The sequence below is a fragment of the Hypomesus transpacificus genome, chromosome 18, assembly GCF_021917145.1.
Source record: "Hypomesus transpacificus isolate Combined female chromosome 18, fHypTra1, whole genome shotgun sequence".
In the NCBI taxonomy this organism is placed as follows: domain Eukaryota; kingdom Metazoa; phylum Chordata; class Actinopteri; order Osmeriformes; family Osmeridae; genus Hypomesus; species Hypomesus transpacificus.
In genome coordinates, this window is record NC_061077.1 from 8,563,477 (window position 1) to 8,576,238 (window position 12,762).

The 12,762-nt window shown below is 39.3% G+C and overlaps 3 protein-coding genes across 4 annotated transcripts in view; all 3 read left to right on the forward strand.

Annotated features, from left to right (window-relative positions):
• The first annotated feature begins 4,771 nt into the window (after window positions 1-4,771).
• hes2.1 (hes family bHLH transcription factor 2, tandem duplicate 1) lies at window positions 4,772-5,612 on the forward strand. Its single transcript, XM_047041166.1, has 3 exons — window positions 4,772-4,861; window positions 4,972-5,155; window positions 5,260-5,612. The coding sequence occupies exons 1-3, from the start codon at window positions 4,772-4,774 to the stop codon at window positions 5,583-5,585; spliced, it is 600 nt and encodes a 199-aa protein (XP_046897122.1). The 3' UTR covers window positions 5,586-5,612.
• A 3,982-nt stretch (window positions 5,613-9,594) lies between these two features.
• LOC124480226 (transcription factor HES-2-like) lies at window positions 9,595-10,519 on the forward strand. The gene is made up of 4 exons (XM_047039332.1): window positions 9,595-9,672; window positions 9,784-9,879; window positions 10,004-10,088; window positions 10,194-10,519. Exons 1-4 carry the CDS (start codon window positions 9,595-9,597, stop codon window positions 10,517-10,519), a joined length of 585 nt encoding a protein of 194 aa, XP_046895288.1.
• A 1,144-nt stretch (window positions 10,520-11,663) lies between these two features.
• Window positions 11,664-12,762, forward strand: part of acot7 (acyl-CoA thioesterase 7) — a 31,058-nt gene continuing 29,959 nt past the window's right edge. The window contains exon 1 of one of the 2 annotated variants that reach the window (XM_047041144.1): window positions 11,664-11,859. In XM_047041144.1, coding sequence (XP_046897100.1) covers window positions 11,810-11,859 — 50 coding nt within the window. In that variant the 5' untranslated portion in view covers window positions 11,664-11,809. The remainder of the gene's footprint in view (window positions 11,860-12,762) is intronic. The other variant, XM_047041145.1, reaches the window with a different exon arrangement.

A 12,762-nucleotide genomic window follows, 5' to 3' on the forward strand; every position in this document is an offset into this window, starting at 1 on the left:
TCATGGTTTATTATTTTCAAACTCTTTAATAATTAAACCTTCTCATGTCCATTCCAGGACCTCTAAATTAACTAATAACAGTTACAATATTGAATTTGAAGAGGTGGGAGAGACTTACAAGCACAGTAAATAACAACAAAGGACAACACAAAGCAACAATAAAATAACCAAAAAGGAAGAAACTAGCAAGCCAATTACTTGTCAAAACCTGTTACAATATGATACTTTTTACCACATTCTTGAACATTTAGACCAAACCTCAGAAAGAAGGGGGCACTTTAGGGTAAGTGGATATGGCTAAAGATCAGCTGAAGGTTGTTTTGCCAAACAAAATCAACATCCACTTACCCGTGGAGGGTCCCGTTCAAATGCCTCATATCAATTGTACGGATGAACTCTATTACCACTGTCACTACAGCATTATTGTACAGGTATTAGTAGTTACAAAGCGGTTAAAGTACACTTAAGGTAACGTTTTTTCCAATTTTTAAGTCTGTTTAGGTGTAGCTATTTAAGCAACTTTAGACTAGCCAACCTTGACCCTGCCATATGTAACTGATTCACTAATACTTCTCTCAGTAGCCTTTGTCATGTCATTGATTGGCAAATTGAAAATGTCTGTACTTGGTTCATTTGAGTGAGAAAGCAACTTTGTTTATCCAAAAGCAATTTGTTTCCCACAAATCTCCCTTTTATAGCTGGTAGAACCAGAGAAAACCTAAGTAAAATACTGTGAAGAATGATTAGGTGTAGTCTAGTTGGGATAAACTGTCATCCGAAAATAGAGCCTGTCTGCCTACAGCTTTATAGTGTCTTTGGTCATAAAATCAAGGTAATTCTATGAACCCTTTGCCTTATCTTCAACTGTAGACACAACAAATATCTGCTTTGCAATGTGTAATTACAGTACATGGGATATCAGTGGGGAGTCAGATGGGTCAGGTGGGGAGTCAGATGGCTGAGCGGTTAGGGAATTGGGCTAGTTATCAGAAGGTTGCTGGTTCGATTCCCGGCTGTGCAAACCAAAATATGTTTTGTCCTTGGGCAAGGCACTTCACCTTACTTGCCTCATGGGAATGTCCCTGTACTTAGTGTAAGTCGCTCTGGATAAGAGCGTCTGCTAAATGACTAAATGGAAATGGAAATTTCATTTCATATTCTGACAAGTGTATGTCCATGTAACTTAAGACTTTGATTTATAATTCTACCACGTGATCTCTATGATTTAGAAGCTTGTGTATGAAATGGCTGTAACAATCCAGTACCATGATTATGACATACATTTCAAAACTCTCATGTCTCAAACATAAATACATACATTTTGTACAGTAAATATGTATATAGCATAAGTGTTATGTTAAGTATAGTTAACTGATGCCTGCTTCACTAACCGTGTTTGAGTATAGGTGCACATACTGTAAGTGATCCGTGTAAATAAAAAATCAGACCCATGAAATATGAATGGCACAACCTCTCGAGCACATAGTCGGGAATGATGCCATATCAATTATGTATTAATACAGACTCCTTAATACTCGATCTAATCACACCATCACTCTTTCTTTACATTAGCACATTGATATCTGCAACTTACCACCCCTACCAGCCTTGACTAAAAGACATCATGCACACACACTGCATTGTTTCACTTACACTAAGACTCCCATGACAAAAATACACTAATTAACTAGCTACACCTACCTGTCACCACTTATGACTATTTGAAGGGTGTTTTATCATTTTCATTTGGTCCCCGAAATTGGAATCGTGTTTTCCTCTTACTTTTTAATGCATTTGAACATCGCATTTTGTTTGTCATTACATCTTGCTGCTCCATGTCTGATGTTTATCTCATCTCAGGATCAAGTGATTCCATCTCAAGACTACATTATATGAAACTGACTCTGATGTTTTTATAATCTTTAATGTGCTATTGTCTTGAAAAAACGCATTATAATGTATTTAGATTTTTTTTTTATAAGCCAATTTTATTGGCTTATAAAATCTAGGAGTTATACAATGTATTTCACAACTAAATCTCTCGAGGTGGAGGCAAAACTAAATACATTTTGGAACAGAATGGAGATTGTTAGTGTGTATCAATTTGGCTTGGCATCAAGCTATCTAGGGTAGGATCTACTATAGGGTAGGATGATCACAGGTGTTGTTGTGCTCGTGCAACGTTTGAGCATCAGTTTGAGCTTTTAGACAATCTCATGCTCTTGTCATTCCAAAGACGATTTCGTTTAGATAGCCTAGTCACTTCATTTGTATTCTTAACAGCATCTATTTGTTGTTCTAAACTTTAAAGGCAGCAAGGTGACAAAACAATGGAAGTAAAATCCTCAGTATAAGGCGTCAACAAATCGAAGTTCGACGTTTGGCTTTACGCTTCATTAAAGCTATGAACCCATCTGCCTAGAAATATTGGCTCGTGTCGGTCTCATGCCGTTCAGGAGTTCAGTAAAGGCTAGGCTACGTTGACCCTTAAACCTTAAGCTAAGCCATTGACGATGCAGTATGGAAGCATTGAAGCAATGTTTTTGAGAAAAAGAAAGAACTAGAATAATCCCAAAATGTAGACTTGCCAGGCCTGTCCCTTGCGTGTTTTGTATAGGCCACATTGTACAATCAAGAAAATATATGATGCACAGCATTACAACACGTAATTTATCAATTGAGATTACGTATTTTAAGACTAAATATAACATGAATGTTTATGGCTACATAATAGCAAGTAGAACTCGTATAGGCCTAGTTATCGAAAAGCAGCATGTCCCTTTACAATCATGCTTGAATCTCTAAATATGTATATATTTCAACAAAGGATCACTGTCCATTGAGAAGGCACAGATGGGACACCCACGCCGAAATGTGGACAAAGAAGGTTCTAACCGTAAGTCCTGTACAATTCTGGTCGGATCTCGAGGAGCCCATCCCTTAGTGGCAGTTAATTGGGGCCCCATGGGCCGACAGGACGCGTGCAAAAACGCTTATCCATGTCGAGTCAGCCTTGGTTTCACAAAGAAACTAGCCACAGAATCCACCTGGTCAACACTATCTTCAACACACATTAACTCTATTTAAAGTGAAAAGTATACATTGTTATATAACTTTACTAACACAACTTCACACTAGACATTTTCATTCCTTAAACAAAGCCATGCATTGCATCAAGTAGCTTCAATATATCGGATTAAAGATGTATGGAGAGCGTATTTATTTCATGGCGTGGTTAACAGATCATGTAAACAAGGTTAGGCTATATCCTTTTTAAAGTGTATGAACTGTAACTGCATAGCGTCACAGCATCACCATAAAACAACCATTGGCATTGTCAGTGTTGTTTGTCTTAAAATCCACCCCTTCCCCCACTCGGTTTTATGCAGATAGAAAAAGCCCAACGACGCCAAATCATTTTTTAAAAGCTGGCCAGCAACACGATGGAGCAGAAATCAAGCCCAAGGCATGCATTGGTTGGTTAGGGTGTTGGCGGGACATCGAAAAAATGCGCGTGCAAAGCTCCGCTGCAAGACCCAGTGGCTGGGCTCACCAGACTACCATCTGTTGATCAGTCGTGGCGCGTGCCGAGCGCGAGTAACCAGCATCTGACTATTCAAGAACAAAAAAATACAACATTTATCGATATCTGTATGTTTTTTACAAGACATTTACGGGAGTGCAAAAAGTAACAGAATATTATTTTGATAGCCGTTGTATGAGACGCAAAAATAAAATCTAATATTTGAACATAATTGGTTTAGCTTCCACAATGCCCAATTCTATGTGGGTATAGCCTTCATCCAGTTACAATATATGTATGTTCTTTTAACCAAATTCCTTATTTAGTTTAAGCTACACCATAAAGGCTATGGTAAAATGATCACCTCCCTTTATTGTCTGACGCTCTTTTCCTTAAAATCAAGAGTCAGTTCCACAAGTAAAGGTTTTGGACGGATACATAGTGCGTTGAAAACATGTTGATGAGGACTTGCAAGCAGATGTCAATCCATACATAGCGTGGCTTGGGTATCTGTTCATTAGATGTCCATAGACCTCAGAAAACCATCCACCCCAGTTTACCCATGTATTGGTCCTCGATCAGGATTTGGGTAGTCTAAACAAATATCGAACACAATGAAACGTAGTCTACGTCTCACAATGAGAACAATTTTATAGTAACTATAACACTTGTCTAGGAATGTAAGGCAGAATACAAGATGTCATATAAAACGACAGTGTGGATTTTGAAGGAAACAAGTGTGAACGGAAATAGACCTAATGAATGAAAATATAACAATGTATTTAGCCACACCGTTATTGCTTATGTGTAAAAGGCCTACGTATACACTTTGCTTCCTTTTATAATGGGTAGGCAATTCTTTATAGCTGCTGAACCTTTCAGACAAGAGTTAAGCGTTACGCATAGGTTTGAATAAAAAGCCATAGCCCATGTATTAACAAAGGTTGTCTATTCAAAAAAACCTGGTGTGGGGAAAAAGCTTGCAACACACAAAAAGTAAAACCAGTGAAATACCAGTGGTGTCTGGTTTATTTCTACACCATGGACCAGATGGTCAAAGGAGCGCCGGTTTGCTGTCCCAAAGGCATACCCCTCCTGAGTTGATATGCGCACAATAGTTGATAGTCCCTCCCCTCTGACGCCCCGGACTCGCATAAATAGCTAAATCTCCGGCTGCCGGGGACACTTCAGCTCACAGCCTCGCAAAGAGAACATCTCTGAGAGACAGTACATCACAACGAAAAGAACATGACACCAAGCGTCGCGTCTGAGACAAACGAGTCTCTCCCCTCAAGGTCCACCGTGGCACAGAGGAAAGAAGCAAACGAACTGAGAAGGGTAAGCGGAATATGGAGGCCTATAGATTCCCCATCAATAGCCGGTACTTTCTGTCATCCAATTTCCGAAAATTTCCCAGTTACTAATGTTCACTTTGTCTTTTTTCTTAGACTCTCAAGCCCATGTTGGAAAAGAAAAGGCGAGCACGCATCAACGACAGCCTTGGACATTTGAAGACCCTTATCCTGCCTCTTGTTGGCAAAGACAACGCTCGTTACTCGAAACTCGAGAAAGCAGATATTCTCGAGATGACCGTACGATTCCTCACAGATCTTCCTTCAACTCCAGTCAAAAGTGAGTTTCATTTCTGAAACGATATGCTACGTATTCATTACTGCATATTTTCCTAAATGGTAATGTTATGATAAAAAATATTAACTCAACTTGATTTTTTTCAGGTTCAACAGATAGTTTCAAAGAAGGGTATAAAGCATGTCTCCAGCGAGTCTCTGCTTTGCTCCCTAAAACGAACCTGGACAAAGATGCCTGCCAGCGAGTGAACGAGTTTATTCAGCAGTCCATGTCTACGTCTGCCAACCCAGCCTGTCAGAACTGTTGCGCCCAGAGTTCCAAAGCTTTTCCCCAGATTCAACAGCGACTACGGAGCCTCAAAGCCAACCTTAACTCCAGAGTTGAGAACCACTCACACAGCAGCGGTTCTCCTCCCAACCGACCACAGCCAGTGCCACAAGCTGTAAATGCTAACATGTGGAGACCTTGGTAGATCAGACGCTGTTTGTTTACTTTAATGTGTATTATTTATAACTAAGAAAATGAATGCAGCTAATACTTAGCCTTAGAGATTAACATGAAGAAATTGAGTGATATTGGGAATTTAGCATTTAGCTAACAATGTACATACTCAATGAAAAGCCAAAAGAGCAGAGATCTGATGAGAAAACGAACACTAAGAACTTTGTTAAATGCAATCCTCTTTGGGGTTTCAAAGATATTGGTTGTAGACAACACATTTGTAAACCCCAAGGGTTATTTTGTTTGAGGTTTGCACTATTGACTTGAAGTATTTTGGTCTGTGCAAAAGACTGTCTGTAAACACTGTGTGTTGTAGTTGGCATATTATTTTAAAACAAGAAAACAATTGTACTTCAAATGTTTAGTGTTTGACTACTGTCTGAATAAAAAAACATTTCTGAAAAACAGTTGGGAATCTTGTCTCTTAAATGTTTTTGAATTGCGTAAAATAGTTAAATTAAACACATTTTATTAGATGATACGCGCACCCATTTAGTCTGGTCGAACGCATGCTGAAAGCAGAGGGTTTTCCGCGCAGCTTTGGGCGCCATAGGACAGTCGTGAACATTGAACTTCTTTTCTTCGCGCCCTTTTTTGTATATTATAATAAAAACTATTAAAACAGGTTTTATATATAGGAAAACAACATGGTCTAATACATTTCAAACATGAAATAAGCACAACCATCCAAATAAATGCCATTCAGATTGTTATGTTAGCTACTGTTCGCAAATGTACATCCCAATAAAACATACAAGCCTAAATTTCAGACATGACACATTTCATAATATTTTTGATTTGCCATGCAAGAGCAGTTGCATGTGCGTTATCCAGTGAATCCACACACATTGTAGGCCTACGCTACACGCTGCTGTTTGAAGAGAGAAGACACTCATATCGAGAGGAGTAGACACCATTTCACTTGTTTAACCCTCCTATTGTGTTCGGGTCAAATTTGACCCATTTTGAAGTTTAGATGCATGAAAAACACCTTAAACTTTTTCTGATCATAACAAGGTTTCATTAATGCCTCCACGGTGGTCTACTGAATACAATCAAACACAATTTGATCAGTTTTCTTTTTTTTAAATACCTATAAAAAAAAAGTTACATCTGTGGTGTTGTGGGTCAAATTTGACCCGCGAACACCAAAGGTGTAAACACTTTTTGAACACAATAGGAGGGTTAACACTGGACAAACATGCGTGTATCAAGCTATCCTTCCACATGAGTAAGGCTGTTTTAAAATGAAAGGCTAAAGGTTTTATTTGTATATCTATGCTGAAGCCTATCCTAAAGCCTAGTGTGACTTATTGTATATCATCTTAGGCGTCATTACCTTAAATAGAAACAGTGCAAATTTGCTTTCATATTCATGTTTTTTTGCTACATTTATCAATGACATAGGTTTGAAAACATTATAGTCATAACTGACACTGACTGACCATGGAAATAGCTAACCTAACACACAGATCCTCGTCTGGTCAGTCGTGGAGTTGATCTGAACCTCCCCCATCTCCAAAGCGTAACTTTTAATTCCCACGTATAGGAATATTCTTAGACAATGCCTCCCTGTCCACCCAGCATGCACAGATGGGTTACCCACGCCAAATTCATGAAAAAGACAAAGGGTGACTAACCGTAAGCAGTGGAATGAATAGTTCATAATTCTCAGAACGTCATGTTAATTGAAGCCTCCTGCTGGGGTGAGAGGGGCGCGTGCAGGAAGTGCGCGTATCAATTTCAGTGCATCGCTTTGTAACACTACAAGCGTTGCTTTGACAGCATACACTCCCCAAATAATTACATCGATGGTTATCTCAAGGCTCATAATTCAAAATGTTATTCTGCGATTGTCGTGAGACGATGAATAAATTCAGTAGGCTACATGCATCCCACCATCACATTTGTTGAACAATCTAGCACCAGGCTTTTTAATCTATCGTTTTGTAAATAAATATTGATGTTAGGATAAGTCTATCATTTTCCTTTCCATATTGGCTTATTCTGCACGTGTAAATTACGTAAATCAGATGTTTGTAGCCTATAATGTCTCAGGATTTTGAAAAGTAGACTGGCCCTGCACAAACATTTAGTAAAGATGCATTGCATGTGTGGCTTGGACGCTATTAAGTACGAAAGAGTCACGCAAAAAAAAGACGTCCGGAATATGGCATCTAAAGGAAAGGGGGATGGAACTATTTCAACCTCCCCCTTCTTAATTATAAACTGACTACAATGAGCACATCGATGGCTGAGGGATGCAGATGGGCTACCCACGCCAAAGTTGTATGGAAATCTTGTGTCGTAGACATACACTAAATGGAATGAAACGAGAACAAGTAAGGAGGGGGGATTCGTCCCTATGGTGGGACTCGGAGAGGGAAGCACTGGAAGGTGGGTTTTGAGAGCGGAAAGGGAGGGGTGTGGGGGGGTTATGGGTCGGTAACAGAAGTCCATCTGCTCCCTGTGGCGCGTGCTACACGCGTGGTTCCCATGAGGGACAGTTTTCGGTCGTTAATGCTTAGCACAATGATTGTTAGTAAAAAATAAAAACGGTATGTCTCATATAGGCTACATGCAGTACCTTCAGAATTGTACCCATATTACAAAAAGGTAAATAATACTGCAGAACATGCGTCGATAACATGTAGATAACTCAAATTAATAATAAACTACTATATATTACGTTGAAACTCATAGAAATGCACAAACATTTAGACATTGTGCTTATTCGTAAACCAAGGTGCTAGCCACCCCCAGATCCTCTTCGTATTGGTCCAGAGTCTAGAGATACTCGCTCCGCCTCCAGTTGGCTACAGGTGAAGACCACGCCACTCATTCACCATCATTCTAATGAGAAAGATTGTAGGACGTCACTAAAGACTATTCTATTGTTTGTTTTTTTGAATTTGAAGGCAGATGTCATTTGAAAGTAGCTTGGCTTGGGTTTAGGGTTTTTGTATATGTAATTAGGAATCATGTAGGCCTATGTCCGCTTCAGAATATCCAACACTTCCCTCGGTCCCCACAGCAATGCTGAAAAAGTGCTGTAACTTGATGGTATAACTTTGATGATATATCTACTGGTAAATAAACTATAACAAAACATTCTACTAATGGGACTACGTTACAGTTTCAATTTTGTTAGGATATTATCACTATCCAATCAATTCAACACAGTTGCTCCTAGATGGCTTTCTGCGCAACGTCAGCACAGAGTCCCGCGTAAAATAGGGGGACAGTTAAGCAACACTATTGGCATATTTTGTGCAGCCAAGCTCCAAATATAGATTATTTCAGGAGTTTTTGTGCATAAAACTGTACCCAAACGCAACAACAACAAACGGACGGATATGCATCTGATTTGTATGCACGCTGATTTTCCTTTGTAAAACGTGGCGTCTCTGAGATAGGCATGTAGATGTATCGCTGCCTACTCGAATAGATCTTAAATGCATTGTTTTTCTGTTTGAATTCCACCCTCAAAATATACAAAAAAACTTTTATAGAAATATGGGTGAATGCGTAATTACGCATAGAGTCCAACCCTTCCACAACAACAAAACCTTTAAATGGCATGTGAATATCATAATATTATTGTGTATTCAAGTATAATAGTGCATTAAATGTAATTCCGACCAAAATAAAGTTATAAGGACATTGTATTCTATATGAAATTGGGAACACTGTCGACAAAATAAACCTGAACACAAAATGCAAGCATCAAAGGCACGCTTTGTTGTTACGCTTGGATTAAACGAGGACACAGATGGTTATGGTAGCAATGTATATTCGTTTGTGTCGTTTTGAAAGCAATGGTCCTCAGTTCAAATTTTACACGGTAGCTTGGGGGCGTGCCACTGACGCATTGAAAGGACGCTCTAGACCAGCATATATACCTCTACTCGTTGCCTCTGGGTTCATATCCTCTCCACGATTCTACTAGGCATCTCCCTCTCTTCAAATTTTATCTAAAAATGATCTCTGGACAGATCCAACCATTTGTTCCAAGGCTGACTGTTGCCCGGAGAAAGGAGGCGCTGGAACTGAGAAAGGTAAAAGAAGAAGGTTATTAGGCTACATTCGCAAACACTTTACATTTCATCTGAATAGTGATGTTATTTTTTGTGGTTGTAATGCTAAACAGATTTCATTCTTCTTTTCAGACTATGAAACCGTTGATGGAAAAGAGAAGGCGCGCACGTATCAACCAGAGCCTCAATCAACTGAAAACTCTCATACTTCCTTTGACCGGCAAAGATGTAAGTTCCAAACAACCACTAAACAACCAATATAGGCTACATTAGAAGAGCTAATCTAAAATATTACAGAAACTGAATTAATTGTGTAGATTACAGACATTAATATGTGCTTTTTTCTATCCAGAAATCTCGACACTCAAAGCTTGAAAAAGCTGATATCCTTGAGATGACCGTGGGATTCCTCAGTGATATGCCCGCTCAAACCAAACGTGAGTTTTCTTTCTTGGTTTATTTCCTGAATTTTTTGTGTGTTGAGTATTTTTCATTCGCCAACATTCATAAAAAACTAACATGAGTTCAATTTCGATCCACAGGTTCAACTGACAATTACAAAGAAGGGTACAAAGCATGTCTCCAGCGCGTATCCGCTTTACTCTCCAAGACGAACCTGGACAAAGACGCCTGCCAGCGGGTGAACGAGTTTATTCAGCAGTCCATGTCTACGTCTGTCACCCCAGCATGTCAGAACTGTTGCACCCAGAACTCCAGAGCCGTCTCCCAGATTCAACAGAGAACCATGAGCCTCAAAGCTAATCTTAGTTCCAGAGTTGAGAACCACTCACACATCAGAGGTCCCCTTGCCAACCGACCACAACCGGTGCCACAAGCTGTCAATGCTAACATGTGGAGGCCTTGGTAGAGTGTAGCTGGTCCCTTCCCTAACAAGTCAATGTGAACCGTAAGATATAGCCTACACATGTTAGAAAACGTCCAGTGTACTATTCTTCATCATATACATAGGGAGAATCGTTGTATTATCTTGATGAACAGTTAGGATTCGTCGTTAAATCACGATAGTTGTTGAGTATTGTATACTTAAGTTATTACGCACTCGTATTCGTTGTCCTTTAAAATGACAAGTTTGAAGACGTTTTTCTCGAGATCTGCATGTATGTAATTTTGTTATATTTAATCCTGTTTTGGGGTTAGATGATTAAGGGCCATTGAAAAAACGCCCACGTAAAACCCAAAGGGTTGTATTTTTGTGAAGAATTTGCACTGAAGACTTCAGTATTTCTGGGTTCGTGCAGATGAACGACATGTAAGCACGTTGTGTTATTATTCTACCTTTAAACGTGAGTATCTCTATTTTAGGGATGTATTTATTTAATGTATTAAATTGTTAAGCATGTTGGTAATACAATGTAATAAATATATGATTCAGTTGTAAATTGTTTCGTATCCTACATTTATTTAGTTTCACAGATGTTTTATTGAGTCTATTCATGCGGCATCCAAGACGCGCAAATCAGAATGCATGCGCAATGATGTGAAAACGTTGTAGGCCTATCCACATATGGTCTTACCAAAGCATACAACTGCTACCTTATATGGTAATCAAAAATGTTTTGGGAGGGATATTATTTCAATTTGAAGAATAAATAGAGACCATGCTAAAAATGGTAAAATCGTAAGTTTTCCAGTCAGAATGTTGTGGTCAAATGCGCCTCTGTTGGTGTCAGAACCTCAACGCAGCCAAGCCCACGCATTGCATGGTCTGTACTGCCCTCTCACGGCATATTTTGGTGTTTTGGATAGTTTGGATAAAAGCGTCTGCTAAATGAATAAATGTAAATGTAATGTTTTCCTTTATCATATGGATCCTTATTTGTGATAACGTTCAGGTTCTACTTACAGGTCCGAAATTTTTCATTGATCAAATAACTGAACTGCTATTTAGTTGAAAATGAGAATAAAATAAGCGCAATCAAATGCTACCATACGAGCTTGGTCCACACAAAACGACTTCCACCAAAAATCGGAATCTGAAATAGCCTTCGCGCGCCACCTCATCCTCAGTATCTAGCTATACCGGTCTGGCTACCAGAGCCGCAGCCTGAATGACAGTAGAAGTCTAGAGTAGCCTATTAGTCTACTCACGCAGTCTCGGGCAGAGACGAGTCTTACATATTGGGCCACAAAGCAAGTCATGTCAGCAACAAAATCGCAAGAGGCAGCACCTGGCCTTCAAATATGCAGGTAATCTAACAGTTTAATGCATTTTTCAGTGTATCTATTCTAATGCACAGGAACAGATACAACACGATGCGTTTTCAGACCAATCCGATAATCCATTGCTTCCGCTCGAAATAATGCTCCCTCTCAGTTGTAGTTATAGCTTACATACGGAAGACGACTCATACTGATATTGTAATTATTTAGCCTTTTCGCCAGTTATTTCCAACAGCGTACGAAAGAAAACTGCATATTAACTGAAAATTGTGCACGTCACCATGTCGTAGGCTAGGCTGACTTCAGCAATGATGCTTGAGTGTAGACCGGTTGAAGATAGCCTACAGTATTTCACTGCTAACAAGGACATTGTAAGGTCGTATATCGACCTTAGTATTACTGAGTCTACATCACAACAATAACACACAGTAGCCAACAGGTTTGCAATACCTTCCATGCCTGTTTTTACGTCAACTGCACGCAGAAAGACTATATTTTACATTAGCCAACACGATCTCTTAATATGTAACCCAAATTAGTCAAGGAATAACAAATTGTCATAAAAAACAAACAAACAAACGATCACTCAAAAACAGCATTAACGTGTGTTTATCATCACAAAATGTAATATGCACGGGTTTGCCTTTGCTTCGTATTACAATGTCAGCCCAACGATGTAGCCTTTTAGCAACTTCCGTAGCCGTAGGCTACTGCACTCAAGATCCCCCTGAAGGTAGAAAGAAACCCTGCACTTCGTCGCACTAAAGCAAGTTTAAATGCTCTGTAGAGCAGGGGTCTCAAACCATGTTCCTAGGTTTTGTAACTATCTTGATTCAACTCGTCTACCATTTTATTAGAATTAGGTGTGCTAGATTAGGATTGGAGCGAAAATCTACAGGAAGGCAGCTCTCAAGGTACCAGGTTTAGACC

What these genes read in the sequence shown, in the direction of transcription:
- LOC124480226 (XM_047039332.1), top strand. Translation starts at nt 9,595, where the DNA reads ATGATCTCTGGACAGATCCAACCATTTGTTCCAAGGCTGACTGTTGCC. An exon ending in TTCCTTTGACCGGCAAAGAT is followed by an intron (nt 9,880 to 10,003) that starts GTAAGTTCCAAA and finishes TTTTCTATCCAG; the next exon opens with AAATCTCGACACTCAAAGCT. An exon ending in TATGCCCGCTCAAACCAAAC is followed by an intron (nt 10,089 to 10,193) that starts GTGAGTTTTCTT and finishes TTCGATCCACAG; the next exon opens with GTTCAACTGACAATTACAAA.
- hes2.1 (XM_047041166.1), top strand. Translation starts at nt 4,772, where the DNA reads ATGACACCAAGCGTCGCGTCTGAGACAAACGAGTCTCTCCCCTCAAGG. An exon ending in AAGCAAACGAACTGAGAAGG is followed by an intron (nt 4,862 to 4,971) that starts GTAAGCGGAATA and finishes CTTTTTTCTTAG; the next exon opens with ACTCTCAAGCCCATGTTGGA. An exon ending in TCCTTCAACTCCAGTCAAAA is followed by an intron (nt 5,156 to 5,259) that starts GTGAGTTTCATT and finishes GATTTTTTTCAG; the next exon opens with GTTCAACAGATAGTTTCAAA.